The following is a 19,786-nucleotide window of genomic DNA, read 5'->3' on the forward strand; positions in this document are numbered from 1 at the left end:
ACTTCAGTGCATGAGAGCAGAAGGGGGAAAGAAACACACAATGATCTCTTGAGATACAAAAGAAAGGGTGTATACAGCCTGCTTGTGTATGGATGTATTTTCTATGTTTGGACATGCTGTACATCAACCTACTTCCTGTTTTGGTGGCCATTTTGTTTGTTTATAAACAAACTTTTTAAAACTGTTTTTAACCACTTTTAATGCGGCGGGGAGCGGCGAAATTGTGACAGAGGGTAATAGATGTCCCCTAACGCACTGGTATGTTTACTTTTGTGCGATTTTAACAATACAGATTCTCTTTAACGAGAACCAGTTATGGCAGGCAAAGATGACACCACATTCCTTTCACGAGAATCATATGGAGGCGGGCAAGTCTGCCATTTGTGACCCCGGGTAATAGCCGGGGAATGATGATGGAATCTGGTGTGGAGCCTGAGCAACGGATACCACTACACAGGCAAGGAGGGCAGCAGGCAGGCATGCACGCCCGCCCCGAGGTAGTGACCAAAAATAACAATACAGGATCCAGGAGGACTTTTGAGTCCCTAATTGTAATGAATCAACTTTAAATCCTTTAACGGGAATCCGTTATGGAGGGCAAGTCTGCCATTGTTTGTCACCACGGGTAATGGCCGGGGAATGAAGGTTGGATTCCGTCCCGAAGTGGGAGCCTGCTGAGACCCTTGCTGTAGCTGCCCTGACCGTGCTTTGCAGACCAGGCATCTGTGAAAGCATTTGCCAAGAATGTTTTACGGAGGGCCATTTTTTTGCCATTTTTTTCAATAGTTTCAAACAATTTAAAAAGACAACCATCTACAGTTTCAAACAATTTAAAAATACAACCATCTACAGTTTCAAACTGTAGATGGTTGTATTTTTAAATTGTTTGAAACTGTAGATGGTTGTATTGCGTTCCGGAGTTGGAGCCTGAGAAACGGCTACCACTACACATCCAGGCAAGGAGGGCAGCAGGCAGGCATGCCCGCCCCGAGGTAGTGACCAAAAATAACAATACAGGAGGACTATCGAGGGCTTGCTGTATTTGAAATTAATGTACTTTAAATCCTTTAACGAGAACCAGTTATGGTGGGCAAAGATGACACCACATTCCTTTCATGAGAATCATATGGAGGCGGGCAAGTCTGACATTGTCACCACGGGTAATGGACGGGGAATGAAGGTTGGATTCCATCCCGAAGTGGGAACCTGCTGAGACCCATGCTGTACCTGCCCTGACCGTGCTTTGCAGACCAGGCATCTGTGGTCAGTTGGACCCTTGACCCAGCGGAAGACAAACCAAGTCGAAAGCATTTGCCAAGAATGTTTTATGGAGGGCAAGTTTGCCATTTTTTTCAATTGTTTGAAACTGTAGATGGTTGTATTTTTCAATTGTTTAAAACTGTAGATGGTAGTATTGCGTTCCGGAGTTGGAGCCCGAGCAACGGCTACCACCACACATCCAGGCAAGGAGGGCAGCAGGCAGGCATGCACGCCCGCCCCGAGGTAGTGACCAAAAATAACAATACAGGACTCAGGAGGACCTTTTGACGCCCTAATTGTAATGAATCAACGTTAAATCCTTTAACGGGAATCCGTTATGGAGGGCAAGTCTGCCATCCATTCAAGTGCAAGTTATGCACTGACTGCCAGGTATAATGTGCAGTCACAGATGCAGTGAAAGGTATGCAGTGACTGCAAACAGCCGTTTGTTTAGTGACGGCCGTGCTGGACTGGTGCGCACCATGACGAGAGTGCAGGTGATGGTGGCTTTTCAGCCCATATGGTCGCCCGGCTGATGTAGCTGAATGACAGAACAGTGACTGTCCAGCTGATCAAATTTGGTCTGACCACAATGAAACAACGACCTTATTATCTTTGGTGTGCCACCCCCACCCGAGACACTCATATAGCCGGCGGTCATTGCTTCATTGTGATACGCAAGCCCCTTCACCGCGGCAAGGTAAGGGATGGGCACATGTACATGCCTTTTTGTTTTTTTGTTGCAGCCGCCTGCAGTTCAGCCAGAAAAATTAGGCAGGCATGTGCACGCCCCAGAAAAATTAGTATAGCGGCCGCTGCTAGCAGCAGCCTTAAAAATTCTGGAATCCGCCTAGAGTCCTGGACCCTGGTGGTGGTGGTGGTGGCGGAGAAGGCAGTCAAGCGGCCTGCAGGCAGAGATGCTGTGTGTGGGGACTGACTTAGTCTTCGGTCGTGCAATAGCCCTCAGGGATCCATGCCTCATTCATTTTGATAAAGGTCAGGTACTGAACACTGTCATGACTTAGGCGACTTCTCTTCTCAGTGACAATGCCTCCAGCTGCACTGAAGGTCCTTTCTGACAGGACGCTTGCGGCAGGGCAAGAGAGAAGTTGTATGGCAAATTGGGACAGCTCTGGCCACAGGTCAAGCATGCGCAACCAGTAGAGCAAGGGTTCATCGTCGCTGCTTGCAGTCGCAGTGTGTACATCCACACTTAAGGCCAGGTAGTTGGCTACCTGCCGGTCCAGGCGTTGGTGGAGGGTGGATCCCAAAGGGCTACTGCGAGGCATTGGACTAAAGAACGTTCGCATGTCCGACATCACCCCGAGATCGCTGGAGCGTCCTGTCCTTGCCTGCGTGGACTGGGGAGGAGGATTACTGCCAGTGGTACCTTTATTGCGTTGTACTGTCACATCACCCTTAAATGCATTGTAAAGCATCATTGACAGCTTGTTCTGCAAGTGCTGCATCCTTTCCGCTTTCTGTTGAGTTGTTAACAGGTCTGCCACTTTGTGCCTGTACCGAGGGTCTAGTAGCGTGGCCACCCAGTACAGGTCATTCCCCTTGAGTCTTTTGATACGGGGGTCCCTCAACAGGCTGGACAACATGAAAGAGGCCATCTGCACAAAGTCGGATCCAGACGTACTCTCCATCTCCTCTTGCTCTTCCACAGTGACGTCACGCAACTCCTCTTCCTCTCCCCAGCCACGAACAATACCACAGGAACGTGGAGTAGCAGAAGCCCCCTGTGACGGCTGCTGCGGTTGTTGTTCTGCCGCCGCCGCCTCTTCCTCCTCCACAGAAACACCTTCCTCATAATCGTCATCCGAGTCTGACTCCTCTCCTTCCCCACACGACTCCTCTTCTTCCTCCTCCTCCTCCCCCCCCTCTGTGGTGCCGCAGGTGTCAAGGAAACATGTGGTTCGGATTGAAATCGCTCCCACGAATCCTCCTGCCATAGCTGTTCCTGTTCCTCCACAGCTTCATCCACCACTCTACGCACGGCACGCTCCAGGAAGTAAGCGTAGGGGATCAAGTCGCTGATGGTGCCTTCAGCGCGACTCACCAGGTTGGTCACCTCCTCAGACGGCCGCATGGTCCTGCATGCATTTTGCATCAGTGTCCAGCTGCTGGGCCACAACATCCCCATCTTCCCAGATTGTGTCCTTCTACTGTAGCTGTACAGGTACTGGGTGACGGCTTTCTCCTGGTCTAGCAGGCGAGAGAACATGAGCAGGGTGGAATTCCAGCGAGTCGGGCTATCGCATATCAAGCGTCTCACCGGCAAGTTGCTTTTCCACTGAATGTCCGCAAAGCGTGCCATGGCCGTATAAGACCGCCTGAAATGCCCACACAACTTCCTGGTCTGCTTCAGGACGTCCTCTAAGCCTGGGTACTTTGAGACAAATCTTTGCACGACCAGATTCAGCACATGTGCCATGCAGGGTACATTTGTCAGCTTTTCCAAATTCAAAGCAGAAAGGAGATTGCTGCCGTTGTCACACACCACGTTGCCGATCTCCAGCTGGTGCGGGGTCAGCCATTGCTCCACCTGTTTGTTAAGAGCAGCCAGGAGAGCTGCTCCAGTGTGACTCTCCGCTTTGAGGCAAGACATGTCTAAAATTGCGTGACACCGTCGTACCTGGCATGCAGCGTAGGCTCTGGGGAGATGGGGCTGTGTAGCTGGAGAGGAAGAGGAGATGGCAGCACCGCTAGAGTTCAACTGACACTCAGCCGAGGAGGAGGAGGTTGACAGCGAAGAGGATGTAGCTGGAGGAGGAGAGGAGGTGGCAGGAGGCCTGCCTGCAAGCCGTGGAGGTGTGACAAGTCGGTCCGCTGCGCAGCCACGTACTCCCTGCTTGCTGCCACCGGTCACCAGGTTGACCCAATGGGCTGTGTACGTAATGTAGCGGCCCTGCCCGTGCTTGGCAGACCAGGCATCCGTGGTCAGGTGGACCCTTGACCCAACACTCTTCGCAATAGATGACACCACTTGCCTCTGAACTGCACGGTACAGTTTGGGTATGGCCTTTCGTGAAAAATAAGTGCGGCCTGGTATCTTCCACTGCGGTGTCCCAATGGCCACACATTTACGGAAAGCCTCTGACTCCACCAGCTTGTATGGTAATAGCTGGCGAGCTAATAGTTCCGCCACACCAGCTGTCAGACGCCGGGCAAGAGGGTGACTGGCCGAAATTGGCTTCTTCCGCTCAAAGACTTCCTTCACGGACACCTGGCTACTGCTGTGGGCAAAGGAGCAGGAACCGCTCAAGGGCAGAGGCGGTGGGAAGGAGAGTGGCTGTGAAGGTTCAAAGGAAAAAGCGGATGAAGACGATGCACCTGAAGGAGGAAGAGGAGAAGGAGGGTGGCTTGTCTTTTGAGGGGTGCAGCTTTTCCTCAGGTGTTCTTCCCATAGCTGTTTGTGCCTTTTCTTCAGGTGCCTTCGTAAGGCACTTGTCCCTACGTGAGTGTTGGCCTTTCCACGGCTCAATTTTTGGAGGCAGAGAGAACAGATGGCTTTGCTCCTATCTGAGGCACACAACGTAAAATATTTCCAAACCGCAGAGCCCCCCTGGGGTGATGGCACTACCGTGGCATCAACAGCTGACCTTGAAGGGCATTTTGGCTGGCTGGCCATAGCTGGCGATACATGGCGCCGGACACTGCCCCCAGCTGTTTCTGAGGACGAGCTCCCTCTGCTTCTATCCTGGAGTCGTCTCCTCCTACTCCTCTCTGGCTCCCCCTCTGAACTGTCCCCCTGGTCATCTCCTCTTTTGGGAACATACGTGACATCCGTATAATCGTCATCATAATCCTGCCCAGCTTCGCTTTCCTCAGACACCTCCTCAACTGCACCAACTGGTTCATCATGCCCCTCCTCACACGTTACGTCCATACTATCACCACCTAACTCAGACGTATGAGGTGGTGTACCTGCGCCTTCTTGTTGTTGTTGCAGTAGTGGCTGTGAATCCGTGATTTCACCACCACCACCACCAAATAACTCCTGCAAAGTGTCACATGCAGCGGATGTGGTGCTTGTTGTATCGTTGGTGGCTGCGGGAGATGAGGAGTTCTGTGTTAAATACTCAAGCACGTCCTCACAATTTTGGGAAGTGATGGCACGTGCCTTCTTCTGAGCACTGTACTTTGGGCCAGGTCCGCACGAAATCACAGCAACACCACCTCGCACAGACCTGCCAGTGCCAGATGGCCTTCCTCTCGGTCTGCCTCTTCCTCTACCTGGTTTGTCCATCTCGGGGGGAAGCTAGATATATGCAGTCAGCTGAGTTCACTCAACCCAAAGGTAGTTATATATGCAGTGAGGTGAGTTCACTAAAAACAACAGGTAGTTAGATGCAGTCAGCTGAGTTCACTCAACCCAAAGGTAGTTATATATGCAGTGAGGTGAGTTCACTGAACACAAAAGGTAGCTATGTGCAGTGAGGTGAGTTCACTTAACCCAAAGGTAGTTATATATGCAGTGAGGTGAGTTCACTGAACACAACAGGTAGTTAGATGCAGTCAGCTGAGTTCACTCAACACAAACGTAGTTATATGCAGTGAGGTGAGTTCACTCTACAGAAAAGGTAGATATGCAGTGAGGTGAGTTCACTCAACTTAAAAGGTAGTTATATGCAGTGACGCAGGTTCACTCAACACAAAAGGTAGTTATGTGCAGCGAGGTGGGTTCACTCAACACAACCCACCTCATCATTGCATACACCTACGTTTAACTAAACACAACAGGTACTAGTAGTAGATAAATGCAGTACTGGGTGGGTAGTACAATGTGCAGCTCCCTGTCACACACAGGTAGTCACTGAATGTGCTGCTGAATGCTGGTGGGCTGCTGGCAGTGGGACACACACATTATGAATTAGCAATGCTGTCTAAGCAACACAAGTGTCTCACACACACAGGTAGTCAAGTCACTGAATGTGCTGCTGCTGCTGCTGGCAGTGGGACACACAGTATGAATTAGCAATGCTGTCTAAAAAACACAAGTGTCAAACACAGAAAAAAAAAATTGATCACACGAACAGGATGAGCTCTGAAAAGAGCTTTTCTGGGGCGCTATTATAGCAATAAGATGCAGCTAAGCAAGCTAAGAAGGCAAGAGCCTGACTAATCTGTCCCTAGGAGAACAAGTCTGCAGCAGCTGTCCCTATTCTGTCTCTAGCAGGCACACGAGTGAGGCTAATGGCCGCCGGAGCCTGCCTTATATAGGGGGGGTGGGGCTCCAGGGCTTAGTATAGCCGGGTTGGCTGCAATGCGCCTACTGACTGTGATGCGGAGGGTCAAAGTTGACCCTCGTAGAGCATTATGGGGCGAATCGAACTTCCAGGAAAGTTCGCCGGCGAAGGCGAACCACCCGAAGTTCGCCTGGAACCGTTCGGCCCATCTCTAAAAAGCACACAGCTGCAGGTCAGAAGATTCACATGTCCTTTGCTTTCAGAGGCCATAAGGTCGTGTGATAAGAATCTAGGAATCTCTTTGGAATGATTGCTGATAAAGGACAGTGTAGAACTTTTTTCACTCTGTGACTCTTTTGTTTGTAACTTGTACATTAAGTCTTCAGAACTTTGCTGCAATGTGGGACAGATGTTTTTTACGAACCCCAGGGAGCAGGGACAGTGTACAAATTCCAAAGTGTGTGTGAGTCCTTATCTGTGTGGTGGACACATGCAGTCAATATAACAATGGTGCGAGAGCAGAATACGTTTTTTTTCTCCATGCCCTTAGCTGCTAGTCTCTCAAACTTTCCCCCCACGGGCCCCCTGTGGCTTATGGGCCCCCCTGCGGAGGCATCCCCTGCAGGGTCTATTGTTACGCCTCTGTCTCCTGCTGACCTATGACATCCAGGTCACGTAAAGGTGTTGTGCTTTTAGGTTAAAGCTGGATTAGGTTTAACTGCATTAGCCAAATCTCATTAATGACGAAATAGATACTTAGATACTCCGTCACATTTGTTTATTGCTTGAGCTCCTGTATTTCCATTCATGTTTATTAAAGCAAGTGCAAGAGTCTGGACATGAATGTGCAGAGCAAGAAGACATGGAGAAAAGAATTAAGAAGGTAACTTTCTTACTGCCTGATACACCAGATAGTATTTACCAGGCCAGGAGTTTATCTTACTGCTGTGTAGTACTGATCCATTAACCTGCTCAGTTGTGTTATGTGTAAAGACAATTTTTTTAACATCATTTTAATTTGAACAGACACATTACGAGGCAGTTATAAAATGTAAAAGGTCCCTGGGTGCATATAGTCTGTCACTGATTGGTAACAGCTGTGTGACAGGCATCTTTTAATGCAATCAATCTGACATGAATTCTAAAAAATTAAACGGACACAGGCCTCACAAATCAGAGTATGTCTTCTGTAGAGAAGTGGATGTCCTCTGGCTAACTGGATCCCTGCTATGGAGGTGTCCTTGCCCTCTGTTGCCTGAACATCAGCATTTTTGTCCTGGTTGTTCCTGGTTAACATTCTCAGTTTGATGCATGAAAGTGTTTTGGCATTCTTTTGTCTTTGCTTTGCATATTAATCGGTTTATCAGTTTTAATTTTTTTAAGCAATACTGAACCCCTCCCTCCCCTGCCCCCCCCCCCCCCAAGAAAAATACACACCACACACTTAGACTGCACCCCCCCCCCCCCCCATAATCGACCGTCAGATGTGCCCCTGTGCCTCCAGTATTGGCAGCACCCTCCCCAGCATAGACAGATGTGCCCCCCAGTATTTGCAGCACCCTCCCCAGCATAGACAGTTAAATGTGCCTGTCCCCAAGTACTTCCGAAGAGGATCTGTGCTGTGCATGTGCGATGATACTGAGGCATGTAGAAACCCTGTCCACAAAGCTTATGTTGGATACATACGGTGCGTTCCCGCACTCGATGGCCCATCGATTCGCGTCGACTCGATTATTTCCGACATGTCCGATTCGCGTTTCGATGGATCGTTAGGTTGATTTACATGTAAAGTATGCCAAATCGACCTAACAATCCTCGAAATGTGCTCGGAAATAATTGAGTCGACGCGAATTGACGGGCGCATCGAGTGCGGGAACGCACCGTGTGTATCCAGCATTACTGGTAGCTCACTCTACAGGTTCAGAACCACATTTGCATAACAAGAATCTTGGTTTCAGAATCCATTTTCTTTTTTTTTGGCCAAAAAGTGACATTTGCTTAAAGAGACTCCGTAACAAAAATTGCATCCTGTTTTTTATCATCCTACAAGTTCCAAAAGCTATTCTAATGTGTTCTGGCTTACTGCAGCACTTTGTACTATCACAGTCTCTGTAATAAATCAATGTATCTTTCCCTTGTCAGACTTGTCAGCCTGTGTCTGGAAGGCTGCCAAGTTCTTCAGTGTTGTGGTTCTGCTATGCACTCCCCCCTCAGGGGGGAAAGAAACACACAAATGATCTCTTGAGATTCAAAAGGAAGGCTGTATACAGCCTGCTTGTGTATGGATGTATTTTCTATGTGTGGACATACTGTACATCAACCTACTTCCTGTTTTGGTGGCCATTTTGTTTGTTTATAAACAAACTTTTTAAAACTGTTTTTAACCACTTTTAATGCGGCGGGGAGCGGCGAAATTGTGACAGAGGGTAATAGGAGATGTCCCCTAACGCACTGGTATGTTTACTTTTGTGCGATTTTAACAATACAGATTCTCTTTGAGGTATCTAAATAGTGTATTTAGATCTGAGCCTGAAATTGGACACTAAATCGCATCTACAGTTTCCTTATGAAAACAACAATCGTCAGATTGCCTCTATATAATATACAGTACAGTATGTTGAGTATTTTAACAAACGGTAACAGAAATATATCGGCAATTACTTTGTTTTCTAAGATTTCTCCTTTTGAACCACTGTATGCTTTACAGCAGAGGTGCCCACACTTTATTGGCTTCTGAGCTACTTTTAAAAATTAGCAAGTCAAAGTGATCTACCTATGTACAATTTTAGGAGCACACTTGTATATACATAATGGAAAATGTAGTGGGGTCAGGATTTACCATGAAGGCCTTTGCGATCTACCGGTAGATCGCGATCTACCTAATGGGCACCCCTGCTTTACAGTAAGTCAATGGGAAAGCTGCTCTGCATGGCTCACCTGTGAGATTGAAAAGCTTTTACTCCAACCTTTGTGTACAGATGTGAGGATGTCTCCACCCTATGGAAAGATTGTGTCACTGCAGTAAACTTGCTAAGTTATTTGGTCAGGGCTGTGGAGTCGGAGTCGTGGACGTGGAGTCGGGCAATTTTGGGTGCCTGGAGTCGGAGTCGGGAAAAAATGCTCCGACTCCTAATGAATTTGTAACTGTAATTAAAATAGAAAATATGATAAAATGTTCTATTTCTCAGATAATAGTCATTAAAAATAATGTATATATATACAGTATATATACAGTAAAAGCTGTGCTTTGTCCACAAAAATGAAATAAACCAATCAAAATTAGTTACTTGTGCTGCTTCAATAAAGCAGTCCCCGTATTTTTAAGGTCAGATATACATATCTGATTGTGACTGTATATATGATGTGTACACAGGAATCTCTTATATATACTAAATAACATCTATGCTGTAAGAATAAAGCCTGATGTGTAGCCATGTCACTAATAGAGATGGTCAACGAGATGGAAATAATTCCGCATTGATGCTGATTTAGGCAAATGTACGCACTCCCTTTGCTGATGAAATCAAATAATTTGATATGTTATTAAAATTTGGTTTGGTGACTACAAATTAAAGGGTAGCTGAGACGGATGAAAAGTAAAGTTTTATACATACCTGGGGCTTCCTCCAGCCCCCTTCAGGCTAATCAGTCCCTCGCTGTCCTCCACCACCCGAATCTTCTGCTATGAGTCCTGGTAATTCAGCCAGTCAGCGCAGTCCGGCCGCATGCCGCTCCCACAGCCAGGAACATTCTGCACCTGCGCAATAGTGCTGCACAGGTGTAGTATGCTCCTGGCGGCGGAGTGTGTGCATGCGCACTACGCCTAACTGGCTCAAGTACCTGGACTCAGCAGAAGATCCAGGTGGTGGAGGAGTACAACGAGGGACTGATTATCCTGAAGGCGGCTGGAGGAAGCCCCAGGTATGTATAAAACTTTAATTTCATCTGTCTCAGGTTTACTTTGTTACACAGTAGTACTATACTCTACATATGCACTCCCCACAGAGCTGCAGGGAATCCACTGAGAATGCTGTGCACATTGAACACAGAGGTGTTGTCTGTTTACAATCTCCTCATTCCCCTGCAGAGTACCTGCACATCATTCTTACATGTACCCACACTTACATTGCCTAGGGCCTGATAGATGTTCTTTGTTCCGGTTTGTACTTTTTACAAGTACTCTTACCAAGGACTAGTTTTAGTCTAAAGGGAATAAATATGGCAGTCTACATATCCTTCTCACTTCAGTTGTCTTGTAAAATTCCTAAGCGTTGGCAGTTAAGAGACGAATTTCATGTTACATACTTTTAATCAACAAAATTGTAATATGCAAATTAGAGGAGTCGGAGTCGGTGGAATCCTAAACTGAGGAGTCGGAGTCGGTGGATTTTTGGACCGACTCCACAGCCCTGTATTTGGTTGCGAATTGTTCAATAAATGTTACTCTGTGCACTGTGCAGACTTATGAATCATTGGCCCTGATTTAACAAACTGTGTAAGATTGCCATATGCAGGGAGCACATGGCAATTTTTCTGGTACTAACACAAGGGGGGACCGCCTGTTTACCTAATAGCACCACACGTTAACAGGATAATGCGTTCATTGTAATAACATGCGTTACCATATTAGCACCGCACCTTACTGTATTAATGAGCGTGTTTCTGAGTTCCTGTTCTGTGCCTGTGCACAGGAATCTTACTGCAACTGGATGAATCAGGACAAGCAGGAAGCCATATACTATTGCTATAGTTTCCAGAAATTCTTATAGAAGCTGAAGACTGAGGTTAAAAGATGATACTCACCTGTGTAATAACTTGTATACTGATATGTGTTATATAGATTTTAGCACTACAATGGAGGAACAGTTTAGTACACAGGTGGCTGAGATATTTGCTAATCACCTTTTATATTTAGTTTTATTTGGAGTTAGAAAAGACAAAAAATGTTTTTTTGTTTGTTTTTCACCTATAGGCTAAGACAACACAGTGTACACATGTTGTGGTTCTGGGACTTGATGGATCTGGAAAAACAAGTGTCCTGAATTCCATGACAGCCAGTAAGGGAAAGTTTGTCACAACACCGACAGGAGGTGTCAACGCCATGTGTGTTAGCAATGGAAATTCTAAAATGGAGTTTTTGGAAAGTAAGTTTGACTTCTTTTTTTTATTCAGTTTCCTGTTAATTCATGCAGTCAAGTCACAATTCGGGTACTTCCAGACATCAGAACTAGGAAAGAGGTGGCATTTGGCCTCTCCAAGGGTACATTTTGGAGGCCTTGCTAAAGTCCATCCAAGCTGGGTTTTCTCCAGGTGACCATTACGGTTTTCTCCAGAATAAAGCCTTGTATACATGTTCAAGGCATGTCACTTGGCAGGAATCAGGACCAGATCCCTTGGGTGGCATTGCAGGGCTGAGGCTGTACATACATTTTGCTAGCTTTGTTGGGGTTGGAAGGCCAACAGAGCGGCGTGGTTGTGATGTCATGCAGGGTAAGCTGAGAGGCTGGCTGAGGGAGGTCAGAAGGGGGGGGGGGGGTAGTCAGGGGCTGCTTTGTACACAGGCTTTAGAAGAAAAAAATGACATTTAATTACAAGGTATTTAAATTCAGTTTGAGGACATGAGAGGCTGCATATACCATTTTTTTTGTCACTGGAGTTACACTTTAAAGGACAACACTGCAAAGTGTAGATTATTTCTTTACTGTGTAGTATCACTGCTGTTATTAGTATGGAAATCCCAGAGTTCATCTCCTAGCTTCAGTTTATACTGGCTAAAGTTCCATGTTCACATGGTTACATTAGCTTATCAGTTAGGTTGATAACTAGGTTAAAACTAGTTGTCCATGAGTCAATAGTGGTCCAGTTCTGCAAATGACTGCTTCCAGGTTCTTCTCTGATACCGGTACTACACAATTTTGATTAGCCCAGTTACTTAATTTCAGCAGACATGTATTTGAAAATAGTCCCAAATCAGTCAGAAGTTTATCAGTTGGGCTGGCAGGGGTTATTAAATTGGTTCAGCTTATTTAAGCACATCGATCAGCAGACATCAAATAGATGCCAATGTGAGCTATCTGTATTCCTGCGCCCAAGTGGTGAGTTGGGCACCCGATGCAGACAGTAGTAGCCTGCTGCTATGTAGTGTTCAGTTACACTTGCTGATCGGCCATTTGTAGATAATTGGCTAGTGGTTACAACAGCCAATCGGCTAATAGTTGTGGTCGTCTGGGCGTTGGGGGTTTAGTGTTAAGCAGTGGAAGGGAGGTTAATGTTAGGCACTAGGAGGGGGTGTTCGTGTTAAGTATTTTCAGGGAAGATTAGTGTTAAGCAGTAGCAGGGGGATGGTTAGTGTGTGAATAAGGTGCCAAGTAAGTCAGTGAAAATATGTGCAACATATTAGTGTACTGATATTTTACTACAATCGGCAGCATCTGGTGCCCTACTCACCTGGTAGGAATGCTACCCACTGCAATATGTAATCTTAGTGTCAATCTTGGTGTCAATTTTGATCAAACTTGGTGGCAATATCACACCATGCTTGGCCACCTCAGTAAGTCAACAGAATATTACTGGACTTGCTTACTTGAGACAGGACTACAGGTACACTGTTTTCAGTACTACATACGGTAGCACTCTTCAAATCTTGAAGGAAACATTGAAGCGCAGCAGAATTTTCAGAAAGCTCATGGCAACCCAGAACCATATAGAAAGTATGAGGCTTAAAGAGACCAAAAAGCCGTCTTGCTAAAAAAAAAAAACTATGCAAACTAAATACTGTTTATATTTGCCTTCTTAAAACAGATGGTATTTGCAGTAAAGCAGATTTAAAGTTTACCTTTAAAAAAAAAAAAAAAAAAAAGGCTCCCCTAGGGCGTACTTACCTCGGCAAGGGAGAATCCTCTGTATCCTGAAGAGGCTTCCCCCGGCGTTCTCCCTCCTCTCAATTCTGCGATGAGACCCCCAAAAAGCAGCCTCTTTACGCATGTGCGCTGGCATCATCCAGCTCGGGCTCCGATGGAAATAACGAGCCACAGGTCTGTGCTACTGCATAGGCACAGAAAGCTTGTGATTGCGCAGTGGTGCGGATACGATCCAGATGGCTTTTTCTAAACAGGATGGAGCTACTGCGCCCATGCGAGCTGCCGAAATGCGTCGACAAGCTCTGGAACAGAGGAGGACAGGGGAAGCCTATTTCGGATCCAGAGGCTTCCCCCTGCCGAGGTGAGTACACCATAGTAGATACACTTTAACCACCTGGGCGGTATGGACGAGCTCAGCTCGTCCATCACCGCCGGAGGCTGCCGCTCAGGCCCTGCTGGGCCAATTTGCGCCAAATAAAGAGCAGCACACGCAGCCGGCACTTTGCCAGCCGCGTGTGCTGCCCGATCGCCGCCGCTCTGCGGCGATTCGCCGCGAGCAGCGGCGAAAGAGGGTCCCCCCAGCCGCCTGAGCCCTGCGCAGCCGGAACAAAAAGTTCCGGCCAGCGCTAAGGGCTGGATCGGAGGCGTCTGACGTCAGGACGTCGGCTGACGTCCATGACGTCACTCCGCTCGTCGCTATGGCGACGGTGTAAGCAAAACAAGGAAGGCCGCTCATTGCGGCCTTCCTTGTTTATTCTGGGCGCCGGAGGCGATCGGAAGAACGCCTCCGGAGCGCCCTCTAGTGGGCTTTCATGCAGCCAACTTTCAGTTGGCTGCATGAAATAGTTTTTTTTTAATTTAAAAAAAACCCTCCCGCAGCCTCCCTGGCGATCTTATCAGAACGCCAGGGTGGTTAAGTGAGCAAGAGAAATCGTCCTTAATGCTTCACTTCAGAATATGCAAATCATCTCTTTATGCCCCTAAAAGCTAGGCATACATCCAGAACCGCTGGTACAGTTAGATCCATAAATGTTTGGACAGAGACAACTTTTTTTTTTTTTTTTTTTTTTTCTAATTTTGGTTCTGTACATTACCACAATGAATTTTACATGAAACTACTCAGATGCAGTTGAAGTGCAGACTTCTTGCCTCTCCTGTGCCTACCACTAACATCCCCCGTTCCTCTGCCTAACCCTAACCTACCCATCTCTACGGATTCTGTCATGTCCAAGAAAGTGGCCGGCCAATATTAGACTTTGGCCGGTGATGTTGCAACTAAATTGGCTATTTTGAGAAATGCCTGTCCAGTTTCCACTTTTGCCAACTTCTGGCTTTGGCCGTACCAAATACTGTACATTTTACTGAGCCACACCAATACATCATGCATACATTCTGTTTCAGAGTTTCTGCTCCTCACAGCGCATTACATAGCTTGATATGGCTCTATGTTAAAGGGCTTAGACCAGTAATGGTGTTGCTCTATAAAATGTATATGTCTGTACTAGCCTAGTGGTTATGGGTCACCATGAGCTATCTGGGTATTCCATAGTACCTTCTGTTTTAAAGGACAACTGTTTGTGAGAAGAATGTGGAGGCTGACATTTATTTCCTAAATAATACCAGTTGCCTTACAGCCCTGTTGGTCTGTTTGGCTGCAGTAGTGTCTGAATCCCACCAGAAATAAGCATGCAGTTAATCTTGTCAGATTTGACAATAATGTCAGAAACATCTGATCTGCATATGCTTGTTCAGGGTATATGGCTTATGTATTAGCTGGAAAGGATCAGCAGGACTGCCAGGTAACTAGTATTGGTTAAAAGGAAATAAATATGGCAGCCTCCATATCCCTATTACTTCAGTTGTCCTTTAAGAAGGCAAATATTTTGATTGAAAAGCAAGTGATCCAAACAGCCATATATTGGTTTATATACAGTCTGTTTCCTTCCCAACAGTGCCAGCTAGTGGCCATAGGGATAAGTGGCTCTGGATGTAAACCAGTTTCAGCTTGTCAGATCACACACATCTGGTTCCCATGGCCCCTGTTAAGATAAGGAACTGTATATAAGTGACATTTGATCTAATACTGAGGAAAAGCTTAAAGTGTACCAGAGCTGAAAAACCAGAAGATTTGATACTCACCCGCATCTTCCTCCTGCAGCATAAACCCATCTGAGTCCCACGCCATCCTCCTGCGATCAGCCCCGGTAATAGGCTCAGTCGGGACCAGTCTGGGTCTTCTGGGCATGCATGGACCTCCCGCGCATGCGCAGTAGACACGACTGAGCCTATTACCAGGGCTGATCGCGGGAGGACCGCGTGGGACTTAGACGGGTTTATGCTGCAGAAGGAAGCTGCGGGTGAGTATCAAATCTTCTGGTTTTTACAGCTCTGGTTTACTTTAAAGCACCATTTACATGTGAAGAGAAGTACTTCTGAGTGGTTGCATAATACACTCATGGGGTGTTTACATTTTTTGTTGTTGTTAAGGAAAAAGTGAAATTTGTCATGACTAATTAATTTATCCATTTCACCAACAGTTGGAGGAAGTGAAAACCTGCGCCCATATTGGAAAATGTATCTTTCCAGAGCATTTGCTGTCATTTTTGTGGTGGACTCTGCAGATCACAGTCGCCTTCCACTTGCAAAAAGGCACCTTCATCAGCTGATTCAGCAAGACACCGTTCTTCCACTTATAGTCCTTGCTAATAAACAGGTACTGTCTAATTATCCTCCTAGATTACCTTTTCACTGCTAAGGTCATACTCCTACTTTGCTCATCAAAGAATGTTTCACTTGCCCCACATAAACACAAACCTGTACACACCTAACTTGAATGTTTTGGGTATGTATGGACAAGTCCCACTCTTGTCAGTGACATTTTATTTGTGAGGCACAGTGAACTGAGCCAAAAGAAAGCAACATCTAAGACTTGTTCAGTGTAAATTGAACGTGAGGTAAAATACTTTTCAAAATATGTATTTTTGGGGGAGTATTCACTGAGCTTTTCACACAGGTAGTAACAGTTTGGTTAAATTTGAAAAAAACTTAATGATAATTTACAAAAATGTTTACCTCATGCTGTATTTCATTCAGTAATTTAAAGGGAACCTTAACTGAACGGGGGGTAAAGAGTTTTACTTACCTGGGGCTATTACCAGCCTTCTGCAACAGTCCTGTGCCCTCGGCGCCGCTCTGGTATCCTCTGGTCCCCAGCTGTCACTTAGTTTCGTTTTAGACGACTCACCAGTCGCCGGCCGGCATGCGTATTATTGGACGCATTCACCAATGCAATTAGCGCTATTGCGGACCGCAACGCGTACAAAAATACGCGTTGCCGCATATCTACGCATGCGGAATGCGGCAACGCGTATTTTTGTACGCGTTGCGGTCCGTAATAGCGCTAATTGCATTGGTGAATGCGTCCAATAATACGCATGGTGGCCGGCGACTGGTGAGTTGTCAAAAACGAAACTAAGTGACAGCTGGGGACCAGAGGATTCCAGAGCGGCGCCGAGCGCACAGGACTGCTGCAGGGGGCTGGTAATAGCCCCAGGTAAGTAAAACTCTTTACCCCCCGTTCAGTTAAGGTTCCCTTAAAGGAATCGTGCTGTATTAGATTATTGCAGTGCTTGGAAGATGGCTGTCAGATGTGCAATCAATAGCATTTTTATCATAAAATTATTATAACATTTGTATCAGCTCAAAACCATTAGCATCTTATTAACCATTTTTAATTGCTACACAATAATATTGTGGATTTATGCTTTACAACGTGACATTAGGAAAATATGTTTTCATTAAAGGTGTCCACGCACTGGCAGATAGCCAGCATATTCAACCATCAGACTGATCCCCCTCTGATTGAATCTGATCGGAGAGGTATCTATTGCTGCCAGTGTAGTGCACACATATTTCCAATAGATTTCAGCATGAAATCTGTGCAGCCACTTCCTCCTGCCAGGCTCCCCTATATAATGTGTATCCCAATCCCATCAGCCACAGCCGCACCCTCCTCCCCCACGGTGAGTGTTGAAGTGGGGCTTAAGCTCACCTGTGAGCTGCCATGCTCCTGTGACCTCTCTCCATCGCTGCTGGGATGCCTGTACACCTGCATGACCTTGTACATGTCGTCACATCACGGGGTGCAGGTGCTCAGTAGCAATGGATAGTACATGGGACTCAGGAGGAGCGCGCCAGCAGACAGGTTAGCTTAAAGTGAATCTCCATCTATAAAATAAAAATTCTTTAGCGCTGCTGTAAGAAAAAGTTGTATTTACTTGCGGAGTCTTGTCCCACAAAGCCGTCCCGAAGACCCCACATCACTCCACTTCTGGCGCCTGGCCACGCCTCCCCTCTCTCCTCTGAGAAAAGCTGGTGCCCAGGAGGTGGTGGGCCCTGGGGTTCATGGTGGAATCTGGGGTCCCCTTTAACAAGGAGTCCTGCAGATGCCTGCCCCCAAGTGAAATGGGTAAAGGGCTACTGAAGTACCCCATACACATTTCCACAAACACTTGAGTGAAATTAACCAGCTGAGCGGTCTGGACGAGCTCAGCTCGTCCAACACCGCCAGCGGCTGCCGCTCAGGCCCTGCTGGGCCGATTTGAATGAAATAAAAAGCAGCACACGCAGCCGGCACTTTGCCAGCCGCGTGTGCTGCCTGATCGCCGCCGCTCTGCGGCGATTCGCCGCGAGCAGCGGCGAAAGAGGGTCCCCCCAGCCGCCTGAGCCCAGCGTAGCCGGAACAAAAAGTTCCGGCCAGCGCTAAGGGCTGGATCGGAGGCGGCTGACGTCAGGACGTCGGCTGACGTCGATGACGTCACTCCGCTCGTCGCTATGGCGACGATATAAGCAAAACAAGGAAGGCCGCTCATTGCGGCCTTCCTTGTTTATTCTGGGCGCCGGAGCGCCCTCTAGTGGGCTTTCATGCAGCCAACTTTCAGTTGGCTGCATGAAATAGTTTTTTTTTTATTTAAAAAAAACCCTCCCGCAGCCACCCTGGCGATTTAATCAGAACGCCAGGGTGGTTAAAACACAATGACAAAAAAGGTCCTTTATTGTACTGAATTAACCATTAATACTTAGCTTTGGATAATCCAGTGCTTCAGGCTCAGCATTCTGGCTATCCCAGCCTGCATGGGTGACAAGGGGTTAAAGAGGCTTGGGAGGGGGGACCACTCGCTGTCCGTTTTCAAGAAATGTACACAATGTACATACAGAACTCAGAATGCAGTACAGTGTACTGCAGCAAAGTGTCATTTTACCCAGTTTAAGCACTTTAGGATCCCTTGCATATCTACACGCCTGCATACTTCACGTGCAGATCAGGGGGGTAGATATGCGTAGTGTTCGTTCGATTCACCGTCGCAGCCCCTGCCATCTGTGATCGAGATATGAGAATATTCTATTCTCAATCCCGATCACCGTTCCTGTGTCTTCCGAGAACTTGATAGTAAGGCAAGCGCTCTGACAAGACACTTCCGTGTTCTATTAATAGAAACACGGTCTCAGTGACACAATCTTGTGGTCAAAAAGTAAAAATACACCTAATTATACCACTATACTGTTTTACATAAAACATTTATTATTAATTTTATTTTATTTTTAACCCCTTCCAACCCTGCCCCACAGTTACAGAAATAAAACACCTGTTAAAAAAATGAAAAAAAATTACATCATTTAAAAAAAAGTATATAAATAGTTCAAAAATATGCAAATAAGTGATTTTGTGCCCACTGGATCTAAAATCAATACGATTGGCTGCAACAAGTGATAAGTGGGGTTACTCACACCCCCACCGTTAAAGTAAAAAATATCTCAGAATAGGAAGTAGTGCAATTATACGCTAGGAAACGAATTTTACTCAGCGAATCAAGCTATAGGTACCTGTTGTGGTGTGTGCCAGGCGGTGTGCCATAGGGCGGTGGCACTGAGAGAGTTGGTTAGTGTTTTTTGCATTCATAGATAATTTTATCTGGTTTTATAGGGGATTCATGCCTCTGTATTTATGATTTTAAATAAAAGAATGTATATGTGACGGTACATATAGGCGCATAAGTGTTTTCTGGTATATAAATAGTTACCTTAGAAACTTTTCAAATATGTATGTCATGAGAGTATATTACTGTTAATTTTGCAAAAAAAAAGTCTTGTAATAAGTGAAATAGTTTTAAAAGTCCCTAAACTGAAAAAATGCTCCTTTATTTCTAGATAAAATATTATCATCATACATAGTACTAGGGACATAATTTAAACGTTGTAATAACCGGGACAAATGGGCAAATAAAATGTGTGGGTTTTATGTATCGAAGAACATATTATTTTAATCACTTCACCCCAAAACGGTTTTTACCCCAACAGACGAGTGTTTTTCACCTTTCAGTGCTCATCCCTTTCATTTGTCAATAGCTTAATGACTACTAATCACAATGAAATGATCTATATCTTGTTTTTTTTTTTTTTCACCACCAATTA

At 46.2% G+C, this 19,786-nt stretch overlaps 1 protein-coding gene across 2 annotated transcripts in view; it reads left to right on the forward strand.

The window, feature by feature from the left end:
• The window catches only part of ARL9 (ADP ribosylation factor like GTPase 9), a 36,253-nt gene that overhangs the window by 11,637 nt on the left and 4,830 nt on the right, over window positions 1-19,786 (forward strand). The window contains exons 1-3 of one of the 2 annotated variants that reach the window (XM_068234266.1): window positions 7,255-7,338; window positions 11,428-11,599; window positions 15,853-16,028. In XM_068234266.1, the coding sequence (XP_068090367.1) occupies window positions 7,318-7,338; window positions 11,428-11,599; window positions 15,853-16,028 (369 nt within the window). In that variant the 5' untranslated portion in view covers window positions 7,255-7,317. Of the gene's footprint in view, window positions 1-7,254; window positions 7,339-11,427; window positions 11,600-15,852; window positions 16,029-19,786 lie in introns of those variants that run through there. The other variant, XM_068234265.1, reaches the window with a different exon arrangement.

The sequence above is a fragment of the Hyperolius riggenbachi genome, chromosome 1, assembly GCF_040937935.1.
Source record: "Hyperolius riggenbachi isolate aHypRig1 chromosome 1, aHypRig1.pri, whole genome shotgun sequence".
Lineage (NCBI taxonomy): Eukaryota > Metazoa > Chordata > Amphibia > Anura > Hyperoliidae > Hyperolius > Hyperolius riggenbachi.